We start from the raw sequence: 21,964 nt of genomic DNA, 5'->3' as shown, positions 1-21,964 counted from the left end.
TGGGACTAGACAAAGAAGTATAGGAACTACTCCCCTTAGTTTGAGCTGTACAAGATCTACAAAAATATCCAGCCTGCCTCAAAGGTGCATAGGATCGACCATGATCCAGCACTAATGATACAAGTACCAACCAGAGTTACAATGACGTGGTAGTAAGTCTTTAAAGGCCACCGAGCGGCCTCCAAAAATAAAAAATAAAACACTATTTAGTCGGCTATTAAATGCCCGGACCATTAAGATTTAAAAACAAAAATCAAACAAAACTAAACAGCCTTATTGATAACAAAATAATTTACGAAAAAAACTTGACCGACATGAATTATGAATAACAACCACTGTACTACATGTTCCTGGCCTTAGAATGGACATTGGCACATAAACAATGTGGTGACCATAAACCCAATCCTCCCTAATGAACCAAACCTTAAGGACAACACATCGCAAGAAAAAAACTGTAAAATATCAGTTGCAATTCGCGTCCCTAAAAATATGGGTACGGTGACGGTACAATAATCACTTACATAAAAACAATAGACACAAATCACTGAAATAATCGCACTTACCGTTAGCTATTTCAAAGCTAGTGAACATGTAGACGAACCAGTGGTCATAGACGGACTGGTTAACATGTACACAGACGGGCGAATGTGACAGACTTATAGACAAACATTCACATATAGACATACCTGCAGTTGGGAATGTAGAAAGACTAGGAGAAACGCTTAGGTACGCTTTACGCACACCCAATACACGCTTAAGCTCGTTGTGCACACGATACAGATATGGTTGACAGATTGAATGCATCAAAATTACTAGCGCATTGGTAGCGTGCATGATTTTATTTACCACGTCCGACGTACGTCGGATCTATACGTTGATGTGTGAAGCCGGAATTACATTAAGTAAACAGGCAATGTCAGTTTCTTATTCTTATGCACAACAAACGTAATATAAGACAATACATCTTTATTAAACAATTATCTAATATATATATAATGCCAAACAAGCATTTGGGTTTACGATTGCATTTCTTTTTTTAAAGAAAGCAACTTGTTCTGTATGTTGAACTCTTGATGCCTCTTAGTTATTTTTGTCGCATTCCTTTAAATCACATATTTAGGCCTCATGCATGTGCCAAATAGTATGGTCGTTAGCTAAAATCGTATGCACTAGTAACATACAGGACTTATGCTTGATTTATAATGGCATAGTCGTCATATATCTATTATTATGTTTAATTTAAGATTGTGTCGTCTGGCTTGATATGAGGGGTTTGTATCCCTTCTTTCCACTATATTTGAAATTGAATTGCCAGAAAACAGTCTTCAATCTTGACAATCTCTGCTACTGATATTAAAGTCTATAATAAAAGATATTAAATAAAAACGTTCAATTTATTTTAATTTTTAAATCAACTCACGCGCGTTGTAGATAAAAGTATTTTGAAATTTCTGCTGTAATCAAAATCAACTTTTCAATATTCACTTTTCATATAAGCATTCATCTGTCACAGATCATATTTTGAGTATAGTTTGTTCAGGAATTACACCTGATTGTAAACCATTAGACCTTTTATGTTACACAAATTATAAATGCTGAGAGCCAAAGAGTACGATAAATATCACTACATCCGTATACCAGGGTTGCGTTCAATATCGAAGCGGCTACGTAGTGCTACGTAGATTTTGACTATTGAACGTGTAGCTAAATACAAGTTGTTACATATATATTGATAGCAGCTACACAGCCGCTACTTAGCTGTTACGACATTGAACTCAACCCAGGGTTGCGTTCAATATCGTAGCGGCTACGTAGTGCTACATAGATTTTGACTATTGAACGTGTTGCTATAGACTAGTTGTTACATAGATATTGATAGCCGCTACGTAACCGCTACGTAGCCACTACGATATTGAACGCAACCCAGCTGAATTTGAAGTCTTCAAAACCGGGTTGAGTTCAATATCGTAGCAGCGACGTAGCTGCTTTCAATATAGATCTATGTTACAACTAGTCTATAGCAACACGTTCAATAGTCAAAATCTACGTAGCACTACGTAGCCGCTACGATATTGAACGCAACCCAGGGTACCATACTCTCGATGGGAACAAACTCATCATAGATACCAATGTGAAAAAATGTGAGACTGATCATGCAGTGACGCTCGAATAAAAAAAGTCAAGAGAGTTAAAAAAAAAAAAAAAAAAAAAGTACGAAGTTGGAGAGCTTAGGGGAAACACATGTATATTATCAAAAACGAAGGTTTAAAATGTTCTTGATCATCTTTTCCTCAAAAGAGAGGCTAATCTCCAATGTATTTATTGAATATTACATATATTGATTTACAGGTCACAGAGCTGGCGTTCCTAAGATTGCCGTCGTTATTACTGATGGTAACTCAGCAAACAGAGCTAGTACTTTGGCAGAGGCACAGAAAGCACGTGCAAGTGGTATGGAAGTTATTGCCATTGGTGTCGGTCATGGTATTAACCAAGGAGAACTGGAAGGTATTGCCAGCAAACCAAAAAGCCAGTTTGTCTACAATGCTGAAAACTTTGATGTATTGAACACACTACAAGCATCTTTGTCTTCTAAGACTTGTGAAGGTACGTATTTTTCTAATGATTAAAGCAAAAGGGATTATACATGAATAAATTAAAGGGTTATGTTGATTCAGAAATAATCAGAATTACAGCATGGCTGGCAGCAACAACCTGCTTTACTGTCGGCTTTTAAAAGAAAAGAATTAAATTATTAAAAAGTGATTTTTTAAACTGCATGGAGAAAAAAAAACGTATTAAAAAGGTAATTATCGGTTTCGAATTCATATTATATTTGTGACTTTAAAATTATAAAATTTCTTTCTTTGTAGTATCCACCCCACAGAATGCAACTAAAGGTAAGATATGAATACTCTTTTGCCCTTTGATCCAATTTATCTTATTTTCGGAATTTACTTGCTTTAAACACATTGCATCTGTAACTGAGTCATTTGTAATAATTTTTTTTATAGTTTATCCATTCGTTGGATGTGTTTGACCTTTTTATTTTGCCATTTAATTAGGGACTTTTCATTTAGAATTTTCCTCGGAGTTCAGTAATTTATTGATTTTACTTTCCACTTGCTATTTTTTCTTATATTTTTATGATAATAAACTGATTATCAAATGAAACAAATCGTTTCTGTAATATTTCGTTTATCTTGGTGTTTTAATTTCAAGATCATTGTTAAGAACCTTATACTGGTGTGTTTATAGCAGCAATAAAAAAAAACAGGATAATAGCAAATACACAGTTGCTTTGATAAAGAAGATTTTCAAGAGAATTGACTAAAATGTGTCGATGGCATAGTGCACCTCCTTTTCTGGGGAAAACTTGGTTGATTATATAGGGAATAGCTGAAGCATGACCGAAGCGGTCCCCTTCTCAGGCAGTCAGTGGGCCCCCACTTATGAAAATTCCTGGATCCGCCACTGGAGATCATTAACATTCAAAATTAAAACTGACCTTTATGCAAATGAAAGTCTGATAAACTAAACTTTTGGATTTGTTTTTACAAAATTGATCATGAAATGTATGATAAAATCGTCATTCGATTAATGAAATGATTTACATAAATACGATCGTTTTGTTAATTTTGACAAAATGTTCTTAATTAATATAAATAGCATATCTAATTAAGTACTTCTTTTTTTATACTAGAAATAAAATGATTAAATTTAACAAATATTTCTTATAAACCTTAAGTCTCTTGTAAACTTTGCTTCAACAAAATAAATATTGCCTATTTTATACTTGTAGACTGTGGATCTGTAGCCGACATAGTTTTCACACTGGATTCTTCTGGTAGCGTTGGTAAAGCTAACTTTGACAAAATGTTAGATTTCGTCAAAACAATGGTCAAGGGATTCAACGTAGGACAGAACAAAATCCGTATTGGTATTCAAACTTTTAGCAACAGGGCTAAAGTAGAGTTCAACTTGAACAAGTTCGCAGACAAACAAGCAATTATGACCGCCATTGACCACATTCCATATGTATCTGGTGGCACAAACACTGGAACTGCCCTTAAAACCATGTACACCAAAATGTTTACTCAGGCAAATGGTGACCGTCCTGGAATTCCTAATATTGGTATTGTTCTCACCGATGGACGATCAAACAACCCAGTAACTACTGCCAATGAAGCCAAAAATCTCCACAAGCAGAATGTTGATGTGTTTGCCGTTGGTATTGGTAAAGGTATTTCCCAAACTGAACTGAATACCATTGCTTCTGATCCAGATAGTGCCCACGTGATGACGGTGGACAACTTCGACAAACTTCAACAAATTACAGCTGGCTTCCAAGCAAGGACATGCCAAAGTAAGCACATGTATTAGTACCAAAGATACGGAAACAAACATTTCAAAGCATTGTAACTGTAATTCTATTTCATTAAAAAAAATCATTATATATATACAAATTTAGCTTTAAATTTCACGCCAGAAACAGATTGCAGACGAGACACATGATGCTATACTCTACGAATATGCATCTTTAATACCTCACAGAAATATATCTTAGAAAACATCTGTTACTCATGCAGACAATAGTAAAAAGGGGTACATGTTCAAACCATCTGAGGTTTTTGTGTTAAACGAAACCGTTGTTTAATTTGAATATTTTTATTTCAGATATTCCACCAACTGCTCCTGCATTCGTACCAACAAGTAAGTTTTACTAAGATCAAGAGAAATGTTATAAATGAAGCCAAGATTCGAGGTTTTAATGCTCACACATGCAAAATTGACCCAGGGAAACGCAACATCTTATGTTAGAACTAGGGATATATATATATATACTTGTTGTCTGGTAGTTTCAGCTTGCTTGAAAGTATTGTGTCATAATTCAGCCACTGTGTCAATTCTAACCTGTTTTACAGCATACACTTCCAACTGTATCTACAGACGGTATCAGTCATTTCTTTATAAATACATTAGATGTATGTTTCATTATAATACGTTATTCTGATTGGCTAATTGCACATCACATGTTATTCCGTAAGCAGTTGCATGAGACAATAACATTTCATTCATGATGACACGAGGTCCCACAATAAAGTGCACAGGTGAATTTAAAAATTTAACTTCATGAAAATCGTGTTTTTATAATCCTAGCTAAAAAATGTAATTATAAGTATTGAATGCTTCTTTTTGTAACTTTATAGGGTTGTCAAAGCGTTGACCGTGCGTACATTTTTAGAATGAAGCGCTTCCGCGCTTCATACAAAATGTACTTCGGTCAACGCTTTTACACCCCAATAAATTTACAAAAAGAAGCATTCAATTCTTAAATAATTACATTTCATATGTGCGTTTCATTATATTACGTTATTTTGATTGGCTAACAGCAATCTCACGTCCTTCTGAAATCGACATTCATTACACGTGACAATAATTACATTAGATGGATATTTGACATTACGATACGTTATTCTGATTAGCTATCAGCAATCTCACGTCATTCTGAAATTGACATTCATTACACAATTCAATAAAGTACACAGGTTAACAGTTCATGTGACAACATGCATGCAGACTATATATAATGAAGTATATGTCATCATTTGTCATCATGGATATACTAGTAAATGTATTAAAGCGACCGACAGCGCAAGGGATGTACATCGATCATAATTTCACTGTTCACGATCGCTCTTGGTTCGCAATATAATTTACAGATTTGTACGGCCAAAATTAAATTTGAAAAAAAGTATGGAGATGTGGCCGTCGGAATAATTGCCAATGAGACAACTACCTATCAAAGTTCAAATACAATGGATGTATTTAGCAATTCTGAGGGCAACCGTACGACAGTTAACAATGTACATATTCATAGCCATTTGAAAACTGAACAACTAACGACTGGAAATTACAATTAATTTACAGTACAATTTGTGATTTGAAATCACAGATTTAATTGCAGGCGCATGGATTTATTCGAATAGCACACCTGTGGAACAATATTTTTTTCCAGTCATATCGAACATGAAAAAAAAAATTTAATGATAAATAATAAAATTGTCCGTTAATTTGATTTTTAATAGAATCTCCTCGTCCAAACCTTGACCCATGTCAAGATAAACTAAGCAACTGTCAACAGTATGGATTAAGCACATGCTCAGATCCTAACTACTCCAAATGGGCAACTGAAAACTGTGAGAGGTTCTGTGGAATATGTACAAGTAAGTATAATACTTATTAGTGTACGTTAAAAAAGATGACGAACTCTCAAAGTTTAATATGATGGAAACAAACTTATTCTGATGCTGTTACAAAAAGACAGGAAGGAGAGAATTAACTATATGTACATTTAGCATTATCTTGCTGAAGTGACTACTAATGAGAGTTCTATTAGAGACATATGTCTCTGATGGAAACAATTAGCAGTCAGTGTAATTATATATTGTATTGTCTATGGTGTTATTGAGTATACCAAACCCGCTTGATAATATTTAAAAATGAAATTGAGTTGTTCACAAACTTTTGTATTTATCTAAATATAGATATAGAGACGTTTCCTTTCATTGCATCCCCTTAAAATTAATATATGTGATCTGCTACTGATCATTTTAACATTTACAAAAATAAACTGTCTTGTAAGCTCAGCTATTTGCACTTTTTTTATCATGATTGTGTGTCGCCTTTGACAGAGACATATACGTATATATACATGTCTCTGTCCGTTTGAGTGACCATTTGTGGTTGATTCATTTTGTCAGTGCTCAATAAAGTATACAAAAAAGTGTGGGCCACTTGATGTTTTAGCAACTCACCCCTATACATAAAAAAAACATCAAAGTGCTTGACTCATAAATTATATCAAGAAAAAATAATAATTTAGGGTGAACAACGTGTTTGAACTCTCGTTTTTCGTTACCTTCCCCTTTCTTTATAGTCCCCAACAGTGGATCGAAAACATGGAAAATGTAAGTGATATTTTTTTTTGCAAAATTGCGTACTCTTAAAAACAAAAACAAGACAAAAGAAAACCAAATGGTCATGATGAATCTTGGAGTATTGTTTACTTTTGATTTAATTTACTCAGGGAGAAGACAATGGTTCCGGTCCCACTTTTTCAGTTTTTGTAGGCAAAAGTTGGTTTGTTATACTGTTATTCTTATGAATTTAGTAGGCTCCCACTTATGAAAATTTCTTGATCTGTGACTGAATTTTTGTCATGTTTTGGTGCCCTGAGTGAGTTGCAGATCAATGATTTTGAATAGGGGGAGGGAGCTCACAGGCAATTGTTTCTATGTAAAGTCGTCCTTCTCTTGGATAGAAACAAGTGCCTGTGCTACATTATTAGGGTAGGCATATGTCCCCCTAAACCTGCCTCTGTAAACAACCAAACATTATGTTTGTTCTTCTACCCCCAGCCGCCCCTAACCATCAGCCCATCGATTCTGCTAAAAAAGGCTTTGCCATGTTTGCTGCATCTTCAAGGTTTAAAGTTAAAAAGTTAAGTGAAAATGTTAAACCTATTTATGTTGAAAATTAGATAAATTAACGATACATGTAGAAGGTTTGTCTGACCATTAAAGCTTAGATTGATTGATTAGTCTTTCACGCCACTTTCAAAACTATTTTGCTATTTTCTGCCAGTCAGTTATAATTGGTGGAGGAAGCTGGAGATGAAGAGAATCATGACCTTTGTTAGCAAAACTGACAAGCCTTGTCAATTAAGATTGGAGTTTAGTGCATCTGCCCTGTGTGGGATTAATACTCACAATCTCAGTGTTGACAGGCTAACTGATACAGTAGTTTGACTACTTAGACCACTTATACACCAACGCTTTAAATTCAGAATACAATATCATATAATTAAACATGTTAACAGCATTGCAGACTAGTGTGAATGAGGGATGTTTTATAACCAAGAGTATTCCACGAAAGCCATACAGCTTATTTTCAATTTTTATTTGCTACATACTTTTAATAAAACTGAAAATGTAACTTCAGAATTAATACTTGCAAAATTGTGTGCCTTTAAAAACAAAAACATGAAAATGGAAAGCCAAATGGTCATGATAAAATTTTAGATTATTATTAGCTGTGAACTGTATATTATCCTTCTCAAAAAAAAACTTTTGCCTCAAGAGATCCAAAACCATGACTGACTTTAGTTGGCATACAACCAACCCAATGACATTCTTGTGAAGAACATGGCTACCCAACTTTAGTCTCTTGTGTACTGTGGACTGTTTTATTTTTCGTGGGTATCAATTTTCGGGATTCAGTAAACATTGCTTTTTCATGGATATTTAATTTGTGGTTTTACATACATGACATACAAACCTATAGAACATTTGTATTTAGTTAAACATTTTAATTTGTGGTTCGCCTTTACCAACAAAATTCCGTGAAAAATGGTATCCCACGAATAAAAATGAACCCGCAGTAACTGCAAAATGTCAAGATAAATGTCACATATACATTTGATAGAAAAAGATATATCTTTAGTTAACAAATGATTAATGTAAATTACAGCACAAAGTCCAACTCTGCCACCACCATGTGAAGACAATCCAACAATTGCATGTAGTAAATTCCAGGCCAGTACATGTAACAGTCCAGATTACAAACAATGGGCCCATGATAACTGCAGGAAATACTGTGGATTCTGTGGTAAGTAGACCATGAAACATTTTAATCTTTACTAGCCGTGGAGAGAACAGGAGTGGATCTTAAGGCTAGGGAAGATGGTATTTAATAGGCCATTTGGCTCTGTTTTGTAAGTAGACTGACTGGATTTTTGTGTTTTAGCAGTCTTTATTTGTTAACCTTTAAGCCTAATGTTGACACTTGATCAGTTTCTGCCTTGGTGTTCAATGTCTTCACATTTGTATGTAATGTAATCTATACAAATACTAGAAGTAAAATATAGAATTTGGCAACTTTATTCTTTAGACATTTTCTGATACTTTGTAAATATACATGTTGTAATTATGCACATATAGACACTATTTTGCATTTTGATTAATTATTATTAAATTATTTTTTCAGCACCTGCAGCTAAAGGAATAACAGGATTCTGTAAGTTGTTACTAGCATTAAGAATATCTTTTTATCAAATTGAGCAGTTAACAAAATTGATATTGTTAAACTTAAGCCATAGTTGGACATTATAATTCCCACAAGTAAATAAAATATTTTGTGTTTGCTTTGAAGTTTTAGTCTTAGTCAGTTGAGATATCTACAATATATTCTTAAATTCTGATTAACAAAATACATAGTTGATGTTAAATAGTTAAGTTAGGTTGTTCACCAGTTATCTCCCTTAACAGTTCCCTTGATCATGTAAATTTTGTTTTTCCATTTTATTTTTCTCTTAGGCATGTTGAATTCTCTTTAATTATTTCATTTAAGAACTAAAAAGGATGAATTCATCCAATTTCTTGATATCTTGATAGCAAAAAAATTACCATGATGCAAAACTATTAAAAGTTTGAGAAGTCAGGACAAGTTAAATTTTTCTGTTACACCTGTTTAAATTAACTTTTAATTATTCATTCATATTATTTACGAATTGAGCTTCACAATTAGTTTGTGGCAAGAAAACCTGTTATATATCATATTCAAATGTATTTATAATTTTAGATGGAACCTGTTCCTACAATGGTAAACAGTACAAACAAGGAGAGACATGGAGTGATGGCTGTGCCTATGATTGTACTTGTGATGATGCCAGTCGGGGATCATACAGTTGTTATAATAAGTAAGTATTGATACAGTGGATTCATTTATTTTTGCAGGTACTTAATTTTGCAGACTGTTGAAAAAAGATATTTTCAATGATATTTAAATTTGGGTTTTTTCCAAAATCTGTAAGAGGTTTTAATTCCAAGCTCTAACAATATATGAACAAGTTTCACTCTCTTCATTTTAGGAACATCATACACTATGCTGAGAACCAAAACTCACAGAAAGAGTTCAAATTTGGGCGGTGTGTCATTCATCATTCTAGAGTTATAGCCCTTTTTAACTTCAGAAATTAAAAAAAATTATGCACACTTAAATTTTTCTTGCCAAATTTCATGAAACTCATACACAATGCTATGAACAACAACACTAAGATGGAGTTCAAACTTGGGCAATGAATCGCCTAAAATTCAAGAGTTATGGCCCTTTTCAACTTGAAAATTTGCCAAGCTTGAGTGTTGACATTCATTTCCAGAGACACATTTTCCTTTTATCCTGTTATAGGACTATAGGAATTATTATTAAAGATATTGATGATTGAATTACAGGTGTCCTGCATATTATAACCTGCCTCCTCAGTGTACATTGACAAAAACAGTAGGCAAATGTTGTCTAGAACCAGTCTGTAACTTCAATCCAACATTCCAGACAACAACAGGACAAAATGTCGCCAATGTTAATGGCATTAGTAAGTTACTTTATATTAATGACAAAACTATTATCTTTCCTCAATATATAAAGCAGGTATATTTTTAAAATGGTTTTGTCTTAGTTAATGCTTTTATACATGCTTACAGGAACACTATACTTTTACTTTCCATAGTTCTCTTGTGTACTTTTTTAAATGCTATTTTCAGCCACTTTTTAAATATATGATGAAAACAAATGTGTTGTTTGATTTTTCATTTCTTTCTTTTATTATTCTGGATCTAGTTTTTTGATATCACTGACTCTATTGCTAAATTTTTATGCACACAGATTAATTTGTAATGTTTTCATTGCATTTTTTCTTTTTCAGACAAATGTGTATATGCAGGCAAATCATATTTCCAGAGTCAGACATGGCAAGTTGGTTGTGAATATGAATGTATCTGTGATGATGCTGGAGCTGGACTCTGGTCTTGTCAATCTAGGTTAGAAATTAGAAGTGGTCTATATGGACTACAATATAAAAAAGAAGATGTGGTATGATTGCCAATGAGACAACTCTCACCAAGAGACCAAAATGACACAGAAATGAACAATTATAGGTAATCCTACCGCCTTCAACAGTGAGCAAAGCCCAAACTGCATAGACGGCTATAAAAGACCCCGAAATGACAATTTAAATAATTCAAAAGAGAAAACTAACAGCCTTATTTATATAAAATAATGAACGAAAGACATATGTAACACATAAACAAACGACAACTGCTGTCATTACAGGCTCCTTTATTTTCAAATTATTTTCAAACTTTTCTATATATGCTTCAATGAAATGAGAGATTCAGTTATGCTCTAATATAAGTGTTACCCCAATCAATTGTAAGGGTAAGGGTTCACCATGCAGAACATGGTTTTTGTCTTGTTTCTTTACAAAACTGTCTAATTCTTACAAATGGATACTTATACATGTATAATGGAAGAAATAGGAATAATGTGTTACTATGATCACAAATGTATTTAAATTTCTTGTAAATTTCAGATGCCCAACTTATTCCAACTTACCATCTATTTGTCATCTTGAACAACAACCAGGACAGTGCTGTAAGACACCTAAATGTGAATATAACCAACAGTTTGGTACATTCTCAGGCAATGGAATGATAAGTGGTAAAGGATCAGGTATGTTTTATAGTTAATTCTGAATAGTTTTGGAAATACAAAAATTCTGTCCAAATCTGTTGGTTTAAAATTGGTTCATACAAGGTCATGAACTTCTGCAGTACAGTGGTTATTATAATGGACAAAAAACTTACAGCACATGTATCAGAATATATGTTTCTTCCCAAATTGAATTATTGTTATTTGAAGAATCTTTGTCTCCCCAAAATAAATATAGTTGATTCAGCAGATTTCTTTGCAAACTGATGAGAATGACACAACTTTGGAGTACAATGTAATATCAATAAAATTAATCTGGCAATGAAATCAAACATGTGTATCTATTTTAGGATTTACAAACTCTAGTGTAAAATTAATCTGGCAATGACATCAAACATGTCTATCTATTTTAGGATAAACAAATCCTAGTGTAAAATTAATCTGGCAATGAAATCAAACATGTCTATCTATTTTAGGATAAACAAATCCTAGTGTAAAATTAATCTGGCAATGAAATCAAACATGTCTATCTATTTTAGGATAAACAAATCCTAGTGTAAAATTAATCTGGCAATGAAATCAAACATGTCTATCTATTTTAGGATAAACAAATCCTAGTGTAAAATTAATCTGGCAATGAAATCAAACATGTCTATCTATTTTAGGATAAACAAATCCTAGTGTAAAATTAATCTGGCAATGAAATCAAACATGTCTATCTATTTTAGGATAAACAAATCCTAGTGTAAAATTAATCTGGCAATGAAATCAAACATGTCTATCTATTTTAGGATAAACAAATCCTAGTGTAAAATTAATCTGGCAATGAAATCAAACATGTCTATCTATTTTAGGATTTACAAACTCTAGTGTAAGATTAATCTGGCAATGAAATCAAACATTGGTATCTATTTAAGGATTTACAAACCCTAGTGTAAAATTAATCTGGCAATGAAATCAAACATTTCTATCTATTTTAGGATTTACAAACCCTAGTGTAAAATTAATCTTGCAAAAAAATCAAACCTGTCTATCTATTTTAGGAGTAACCAACCCTACAGATGCACCATGTGTTGACAAACTACCTAACTGTCTACAGTTTGGACCAGATGTATGTACTAACCCAGATTATGCCAGCTGGTCTCGAGACAACTGTCGTAAATTCTGTAATAAATGTGGTAAGTGAATGTTATGTAATGTCATAAATACTGTAGTAATGATATCTGATAAATGTTATGTAATGTCATACATACAGTAGTAATGATATCTGATCAATGTTATGTAATGTCATACATACAGTAGTAATGATATCTGATCAATGTTATGTAATGTCATAAATACTGTAGTAATGATATCTGATCAATTGAAACTTAGAGATAAAGGAGAAATTTTCAAAATTATGAAAAACAACACTTTATAAATTACATTCGTCCAAAGCACTTTGATGAATTACCTTCATCCAGAATGCTCAAAACTGAATATTTGAAACCAAGGACAGAAAATGTTGAAGATATACAACTTTTCTATAGCATAAAGATATGCATTCTATTAAATTCTTTCAGGTGACCAGCCAGGCCCAACTGATGTATGTATTTACAAGGGTGTCTCCTACAAACAGGGTCAGACTTGGTATGATGGATGTGATCTGGAATGTAAATGTGAACGGGCTATCTATGGATACTACAGATGTAATAAGAGGTATTTTAACCTTTATAAATTGTTATGGCCCAAATATACTGGTACTATTATAGGTGGAATTGATGGTTTCTGGTCTGTCTGTCTGTAAAATTTGTCTTCCCATATCTGGTTAAAGATTTTGTTTATGTAGTTAACAATCAAGTCCTGGACACATCAATTTTAAAATTAAGTAGGTAGCACCAATAATGGGGGGAGGGGGCAAAAATTCCAGGGTCAATAAGTGTAAATTCTGATTTTCAACAAAAATATAGACTGAATATCAATTTCCAGAATAGTAGAAGGCCAAATTACCTCTCATTGATACATACAGATTTTGATTACTATGTTAAAAAACTGAAAAATGTTTTAGAATAATTATCCAACCTGGTTAGGAAGTGGATTGTCTCATAATTATATTTGCATCATTTTAAAAGCTCTCACATAATACATGGTTCACCAAACAAACTATTAGCACTCAAATATCAATCAATGAATATAAAAAAGAAGATGTTGCATGATTGCCAATGAGACAACTTTCCACGAGAGCCCAAAATGACACAGAAATTAACAATTATAGGTCATCATAGGGCTTTCAACAATAAGCAAAGCCAATACCGCATGGTCAGCTATAAAAGGCCCTGAAATGACAATGTAACACAATTCAGACAAAAAAACTAAAGGCCTTATTTATGAATAAAAAAATGGATGGAAAACAAATTATGTAAAACATAAACAAACAGCAACCACTGATTCTAATGCAACAACGTTTGCATACCTGCCAACTTTTAAAAATGCCCATGGGGGTTTTATCGCGCGACAACAATTTCAAAGTTTAAAATTCTTTGAGACGACTATTTTGCGCGTGCTGTTTTGTAGTCTAGAAAAAGTGTCATATTTGCATGATTTGTAAGATGAGCTTACATCTCTTTTTTTTTTTTAAAGTTTATTTGAATGATTCTAGTTATTATATCAGCAGAAATTATGAACATGTAGCTGTAAGACCAGGAATTATTTTCATGTGTAAGGATACTAAATAGTTGTTGACTTTTCCAATCTAAAATTATACACAAAGAAGGACCTTTATCAGGTTGGGAACAACACATAGGGATCCCCCCTCAATGTTAGGACATTAAAAAACACTTTTAAAGTACAAATGAGCACACATTCATATGCATATTACATGTACATTTTGTATTTGAAGAAACTTTTCCCAAAGAACTATTCATCTTATGACCTATCTGGTATTATATGGTCAACACATGTCCAAGAATTTTGATATGTTCTTGGCCTTATATCTTCTTTATTATTCAAAATAATAGGACTCTTCATTTAGAAAAGCTGTTCCAAATATAATGTCAGAATTTAAAGTTAATAAATCTACATTTTTCTATTTTATTTTTTTACAACAGTGACCCCTTGACTAAGGGTATTCCCTCATTTAAGGGGTTCCTCATGTTGATGTGGGTGTGGGGGTCCATGTGAAAAATAATGAATAGTACATTATACTTTAAATGATTGAATACATAAATGAAATTATGTAACAGCATGTGTATATGTAATGTCAATAAATTAGTGAATAAACTACTATTTATTATATTCATGGTAGTACTGCATCATTGAAGTTTGTCAATCAGCCATGTTTTTATTCTTATTCTGTGTAAGAACCTCCTTGCTGTTGAAAAATCATTTGCCATGTTCACGTTTTTACATCAACAAACAGTGGAATACAACACAAGTTCAATATCTAGCATGTTAAAACAATCTTGAGAGAAAACGTTTTTGATTTGCTGATTAATTTGATCATGAGAAACACACAATTTGATTTTCTGAACACGATTTTCCTCCATTAGACACAGTTCAAAATCGGGAACAACAATATTTTTCGTGTAGATTTTCACCAAATTGTGTTTTAGAGGGTTTTTCAGGAACACGATCGTGCAATCGTGACTAAGGGTCTAAATCGTGTAGTACACGCCTAAATCGTGAAAGTTGGCAGGTATGACGTTTGTAACATTCATTTTGATTGGATAACGTCACTTTCTTACATGGCATCAATTGACAATTGATGTTATGGGACGTACGCGCAAGCGCAGACGGCATATGGCAGATTTTAAATACTGTGAATTCATTATTATTCGTAGTATACCAATTTTCGTGGATTTCGTGGGTACAGGGGAACCACGAATTTAAATGTTCAACCAATTAAAAATTTCCTAAAGGAATATACGCAGACTTTGCCAAAACCACGAAATTATATATCCACGAAAATGCAAGTTTTCCTGAATCCTCGAAAATTGGTACCCACGAAAATAAATGAATCCACAGTACATGTTTTAAAGTTGTTTTTTTGTCAGTTTCATTAGAATGGAGATAACAATATTGTATTTTAAGCTCCGACGGCATCAATTTGGGATTTGATGGTCGCAAATACCCGTTTACTGTCTCCGCTAACGCGTCGCCAGTAAACTTAATTTGCGACCATCAAATCCCCAATTGATGCCGTCGGAGCTTAAAATACAATACAGTTATCTCCTAAATGACATGCTCCTGACTTGGGACTGGCCAATCCATACATAATTGATGCATGATGGAATAAGGTTATTTATATGGCCATACATTGACCTATTACAAACTTTTATCTGATAGTCTTATAGGATTCTAATAGAGAGTTATTCTGAAAGTGTTTAAAACTGCTACTGTCTAGAACTTTCATTCTGATTATTACTTTTTTAGATGTCCAGATTATGTTAATCTTCCTCTCAACTGCAACTTGGTTAAGGTAGCCACAGATTGTTGTAAGAAAGTAGAATGCTCAGGAGGACAGGGGACCTTTGTAGGATCTGCTCTGACACCTGGACTCATTGGAAACCAGCCACAACCAACATTACAGGTTACTCCCTCACCTATACCAGGACAACCCACACCTAAACCAGGACAAATTCCACAACTCATTCCATCTCAAGTTGGTTAGTATAATTACTACTATGAATTGTCCATAGTAATTAGTCACACCTGTATAGTGGTGACCTATGAAACTAATTTCCAAGTAATTCCAATTCCAACATTGCAAGGGGCTGGGATGGGGTCAAATTATTTTAGTTTTTTCAATTGCTGGCTGCAAGCAAAATATGAAATAGTGAATCTCAGTGGTGTGAATTTGAAGAAAAATTCAAAATGTTCATAATCTTATAATAGTGCTATTGTTCAGAAATATGATGGAGATATATATTAATTGCCTAGTACGCTGTCTGTACAATCCTCATGATCATAGATTCTTTTTACAAAATTAACATTAACCTGTTAGTATGATGATATGTGGAGACATGGAGTCCACAATGTGTTTTAAAGTTTTACTGGTAAATAAAAGTTTAGAAAATACATTGTTTTCATTCCAGATGGATGTTATGTAAACGGTACACTATACCAACAAGGACAGAGATGGGTTGTTGGGTGTGACCAGGCTTGTCGCTGTGACGATGCCAAGGCTGGACGCTACAGATGTGACCCTAAGTAATTTATATTATAATAGATTTAATTACCAAATAGCAGAACTATTAATTTTAACCACTGAATAACTTTGCATTTGTAAATAACAATTTTTATAAATTTTAGATTTTACGTTTTCTTAAGTAATGAATTTTTATACTTAAAAAAGGGGGATTTTATGCAACTTTGGTGAAACTTTGGTGAATATATTAATGTAACATATCCCTTTTGATTGGTATAAATATTAGATTTTACATCAACTATACCAATTTGTCAGATTTTACATTTTATGCTGTCTTATTAAAAAAAATATTTGAAAACAGCCCGACATTTAATAGGTGAAAACTGATCCTTTGTATGATGGCTCACAGGCTAACACTATTTCTAGTCAATCATATAAATTCATTTAAAACATAAAAGACAAGTTAAAAGAGCAATGGGCGTATCATGCGCTAAAGCGCTGCCCTTTATTGATTAACAAGACGAACATTATCCTGGGAGCAAAGTTAAGAAATAAAAACTCTAATAAAGATTTTTTTTAACTTGGATTATAATTTTAAGCAAGTTTGAATCTGTAAAAAGCTAACATACTGATCATATAAAAATGCGAAATTATGTGTATATCATAGAAAAAATACATCAAATAATATTTATTTAGAATGATAGTAGATATTAAAATATAAATATAGAGGTGACCAGTACTCCCTCTCATCAGTTTATTTTTATTTTAACTAAAAACATGGATGTTAAGTTGACAAACAAATTCATTTAACTTGACTGTATAAACACTGAATATTACTGAAAAAAATCCTTTTTTTTCACAGATGTCCAGAATTTTTGGGTTTGCCTCCATCTTGTACACTTATTGAAGACCCCAACGATAGATGTTGTAAGATTCCAGATTGTCCAGCTAATGTGAACGGGACTCAGGTAATTGTACCTGTTCCCCAATATGGTCCAGGATTCTCTGGATATGGTAAAGCTCAATACACACCAACTGGCAGTGTCCAACCAGGACAAACATCTTTTACTGGCACTGGTACTGGTACTGGACCAACTGTTGTGGCGGGAACCAGAAGTATGTATTTGTTTATTACCCTCATGAAAATGTTGCCTGTTAAATTTTATACGACAGCAAATATTATAAAAAAATTGGTCGTATATTGCTATCACGTTATCGTCGTCGTTGTCGACGTCAGTGAAATCAATTAAAAGTTAACACAAGTTTATAACCCCTAAAGGAAGGTTGAGGTTGATTTTGAGGGTTATGGTCCCAAACTGAAGAGGAGTTAGCGGCTAAAAATGGTCACAAACAAGCTTTTTTGTAGTTTCCAGACAATAACCTTGTGTTAAAGGTGTCAGACCACCAATTAAAAGTCCCTATCTGTTCAACCAAATTTTGCAATTTTCATAGCTTTCTAAATTTTTTATCTTAAGTTTAACCTCTTACAAACCAGGTATGTCCTGAATCGTACAGGTATCACCTTTCTTCGTGCCAATTTTCGACATACCTTTAAAGCCATATAAGAAAGAAGAGACCTTCCGAATGGATGTACCACTAAAAATAACCTCTGGTTTTCTTGAAATCTTAAATTAGTATACTATGGAGCGCATTAATCCTCAATTTTTAATTTCAAGTCATAGACAAGTAAATTTGGGCTCAAAATGGTCTAAATATATTTCTCTTTCACCAAAAGTTTCATTTCTGCAAATTTGTTGGGTAGTTTAAGTAAACAATGACATCAAATGCACTATTTTTTGTCCCGAGTAGGCCTACTTTTACATACGTTCTAAATTTGAGGGAGTAATTGGTGGTCTGACACCTAAAGAGCCAAAAAAGTTGCTCAGAAATCTTTGCTTTGCTTTATTCTTAATCCTTAGTCAATTTGAAGTCAGAAACAGCTTATCTGAGCATAATGTGACTTATATTACAAATTTCACAGCTCAATTTAAACTGACTGTAATATATGACTTTGATAGAAAATACTTGAAAATTTCATTTTGGGCTACAGGAACATAAACTTTCAATATCAAGATCAGTTTTGTTGATTTTTTTCTTGTTTGTTCTACTACTTAAAAGACTTTCCACAATTTTTAACATGGGTTAAGTAAAAAATCCAAGGTATTGAAGAGTCCAGGAATATTGACCCCCCTTTTTTACACCTGGTGTAAGTAATGGAACTATTAAATGGTCAAAAGTGCAGTCATGGTCATTTAACTGTTTTATTTACTATCAGTTGATACAACTTAAGGTATAAAACTTTCATTTGAGATAAAAAAAAAATGGGATTTTTGTGAGCTTTTGCAATGTTTACATCAGGCTATGTTATCTCCCAAATACATGCTATGACGCAATGATATAAGGGATAAAAATCAAATAATTTCATTAAATCTTGATGACAACAACTTTTTTTGGTAGTAAAATAACCATGTTTTAATGTTGATACCACAGAAACAACTTACTGTGCATTTATAACAATTTGGGACATTTTTTTTTATGAAAAGCATATTGTCAGGGTGGGAAAAGCTAAAAATAGCACAAATTCAAGTTTAAGGCTGCAAGTTTGCAATATGTGACTTTTTGACCCCAAAAAGATTGAAATGTGACTACTATCACTTCATATGATCAGTTAAGTAAAAAAATTCAATTGTTTTCTGAATTTGAGGTTTCACCGCATTTTCTTTAAAGGTGTCAGACCACCAATTAAAAGTCCCTATCTGTTCAACCAAATTTTGCAATTTTCATAGCTTTCTAAATTTTTTATCTTAAGTTTAACCTCTTACAAACCAGGTATGTCCTGAATCGTACAGGTATCACCTTTCTTCATGCCAATTTTCGACATACCTTTAAAGCCATATAAGAAAGAAGAGACCTTCCGAATGGATGTACCACTAAAAATAACCTCTGGTTTTCTTGAAATCTTAAATTAGTATACTATGGAGCGCATTAATCCTCAATTTTTAATTTCAAGTCATAGACAAGTAAATTTGGGCTCAAAATGGTCTAAATATATTTCTCTTTCACCAAAAGTTTCATTTCTGCAAATTTGTTGGGTAGTTTAAGTAAACAATTGTTATTTGGATGGAGAGTTGTCTCATTGGCACTCACACCACATCTTCCTATATCTAATGACATCAAATGCACTATTTTTTGTCCCGAGTAGGCCTACTTTTACATACGTTCTAAATTTGAGGGAGTAATTGGTGGTCTGACACCTAAAGACATGCGCACACGTGTTCTTCTTCATACAACGTAGTTCTGACGATTTTTTCATGTAAAACCTTTTTAAATGTTTCATCAAATCAAGTTTATAAATGTATTTATTATAAATTTGATCTTTTGGACTAAATCAATTAGATACAAACCGCTGAAATGTACGAAAGTAATTGTGAAAGGAACGATTAAATTTATACGATGTTCGGTACTGAAATTAGTTTACCTGTCACCTGAACAGGTATAGTTTTCAGCTGTCCAACAACTAATTAGCCTTGATTAAAATTAGAAAGTATTGAAGTAAGGGTTGTTTTGATAGTAATTAATCAACATGTCACTTTTATGACCTGAAATGTATGGCTGTTAAAGGCAAAATGTTGGGTCAAAAAGATCGTGAATTATATTAAAATGACCGAAAAAGCCTTGAAAACTAAAAAAATTATGACCGTTTCATGCTTTTCCCAGCCGGTCTATTACCGGACATTATACAAATGACCGGAATATATGACCGTTTTGGAAGCCCTGGAACTTAAAGTGTATGACTCTCTTTGAAATTATACAAGTTTCCATACTACAAAGGGGTAGTGGGAATTGACTTTGGGGGGTTATGACTCAAACCATTTAGTAATTAGGGGCAAAAAAAAGTGGAAAAACAAGTTTTTTTTCTTATTACAGGACAATTGAGACAATTTAAAAGCAGTGTAAGGGTGGTAATCCAATTCAATTTAAAGAATACTGTTTGATTATCTCCCTTACACTGCTTGTAAATTATGTATTAAGAACTGATGATTGTCTTGGTTATTAGCTGTCAATTTATTTTTAACAGTTACAAGTAATAAATATTGATTTTAGCCATATGAGTCATGACTGTTTGTCATTTTATACTTTAAAAAAATTATGATGTATTTAAATGGGTAGTGATGGTTGCAAACCCCATTAGAAATTTAAATTGAGATACTGACCATATGTTTAGGGAAGATTTTTTTCTGGGGGAAAAGGGGAAAGGGGGAAGTGAAAAAAAATGGAGGGGGACAAGTGTTCTCATTTCAGATTTCAGAAAATAAATGAAGATTTCTTCAAACATTTTTTTGGGGGTGTTTTAACATTCAACAGCATAGTGAAAAATGTAGTGTATTGGACAAGAGCAAAAAATCGGGGTACACCTTTTTTGGGGGGTGAGGGTGTCAATTCGCAACAGCATAGTGTATTGCATAAAAGCAAAAAATTGAGAATAAATTCATATAACCAATATTTTCTAAAACAAGAGGTGCCAACATCCTTAAAGCTTTCACAGATCTTTTTGCTTGATTATATATAATGTCCAGGTGCAGATAGTCTATACTTATCAAGGACAATTATAACTCTTGAGTCTCAGATAAGGGAAAACTCCCATTCAAGATCATTTTCACAACACCTCCATTAAAGAAAAGTCTTCGAAAAACATATCAGAGAGTTTTAAGTATACATATTTTTGATTAAATAATATACCTTTGACTTTGAAAATGTCTTTATTTTGGCAATTTTAAAGCATGTTATCATTTTTCCTCAAAATCAGGTCACAGATAAAAAAACAAAAATAAGCATTGTTGAAGGCTGTATGGTAACCTATATTTGTTAATTTGTGTATCATTTTGTCTCTTGTGGAGAGATGTCTCATTGGCATTTAAACCACATCTTTTTGTTTGTATATAGACCCATAATGTTAATTAGTTTGATTAATATGTAAAATGGTGTTATTTACAGATGGTTGTGTGTACAAAGGAAAGACCTATCAACAAGGCACAAAATGGGATGATGGGTGTGATTATAAGTGTACATGTGTAGATGCTACACAAGGCAGATACCAATGTAATGACAGGTAAGGATAAGTTACAGGTTTGATAAGTGTACATGTGTAGATGCTACACAAGGCAGACACCAATGTAATGACAGGTAAGGATAAGTTACAGGTTGACTGATATTATTTATTAGAGGGAGGGCAGGACCTTTTTCAGGACTCCAGGACAAGTTTTTTAAGCATGGTATTTCAGGATTGATCCT

General features: G+C 33.0%; 1 protein-coding gene across 3 annotated transcripts in view; it reads left to right on the top strand.

Moving 5' to 3' along the window:
• The window catches only part of LOC134721992 (uncharacterized), a 51,540-nt gene that overhangs the window by 14,267 nt on the left and 15,309 nt on the right, over positions 1-21,964 (top strand). For all 3 annotated transcript variants that reach the window (XM_063585389.1, XM_063585391.1, XM_063585390.1), the window contains exons 9-25: positions 2,350-2,607; positions 2,874-2,900; positions 3,803-4,366; positions 4,678-4,713; positions 6,090-6,227; positions 8,533-8,670; positions 9,049-9,078; positions 9,643-9,760; positions 10,293-10,432; positions 10,763-10,877; positions 11,429-11,568; positions 12,591-12,725; positions 13,110-13,245; positions 15,958-16,190; positions 16,620-16,734; positions 17,535-17,788; positions 21,668-21,782. In XM_063585389.1, the coding sequence (XP_063441459.1) occupies positions 2,350-2,607; positions 2,874-2,900; positions 3,803-4,366; positions 4,678-4,713; positions 6,090-6,227; positions 8,533-8,670; positions 9,049-9,078; positions 9,643-9,760; positions 10,293-10,432; positions 10,763-10,877; positions 11,429-11,568; positions 12,591-12,725; positions 13,110-13,245; positions 15,958-16,190; positions 16,620-16,734; positions 17,535-17,788; positions 21,668-21,782 (2,692 nt within the window). The remainder of the gene's footprint in view (positions 1-2,349; positions 2,608-2,873; positions 2,901-3,802; positions 4,367-4,677; positions 4,714-6,089; positions 6,228-8,532; positions 8,671-9,048; positions 9,079-9,642; positions 9,761-10,292; positions 10,433-10,762; positions 10,878-11,428; positions 11,569-12,590; positions 12,726-13,109; positions 13,246-15,957; positions 16,191-16,619; positions 16,735-17,534; positions 17,789-21,667; positions 21,783-21,964) is intronic.

This window comes from Mytilus trossulus, chromosome 6, assembly GCF_036588685.1.
Source record: "Mytilus trossulus isolate FHL-02 chromosome 6, PNRI_Mtr1.1.1.hap1, whole genome shotgun sequence".
Classification (NCBI taxonomy): domain Eukaryota; kingdom Metazoa; phylum Mollusca; class Bivalvia; order Mytilida; family Mytilidae; genus Mytilus; species Mytilus trossulus.
Note: the sequence above shows the minus strand (reverse complement) of the source record. Positions and strands in the feature narration are given on the sequence as shown.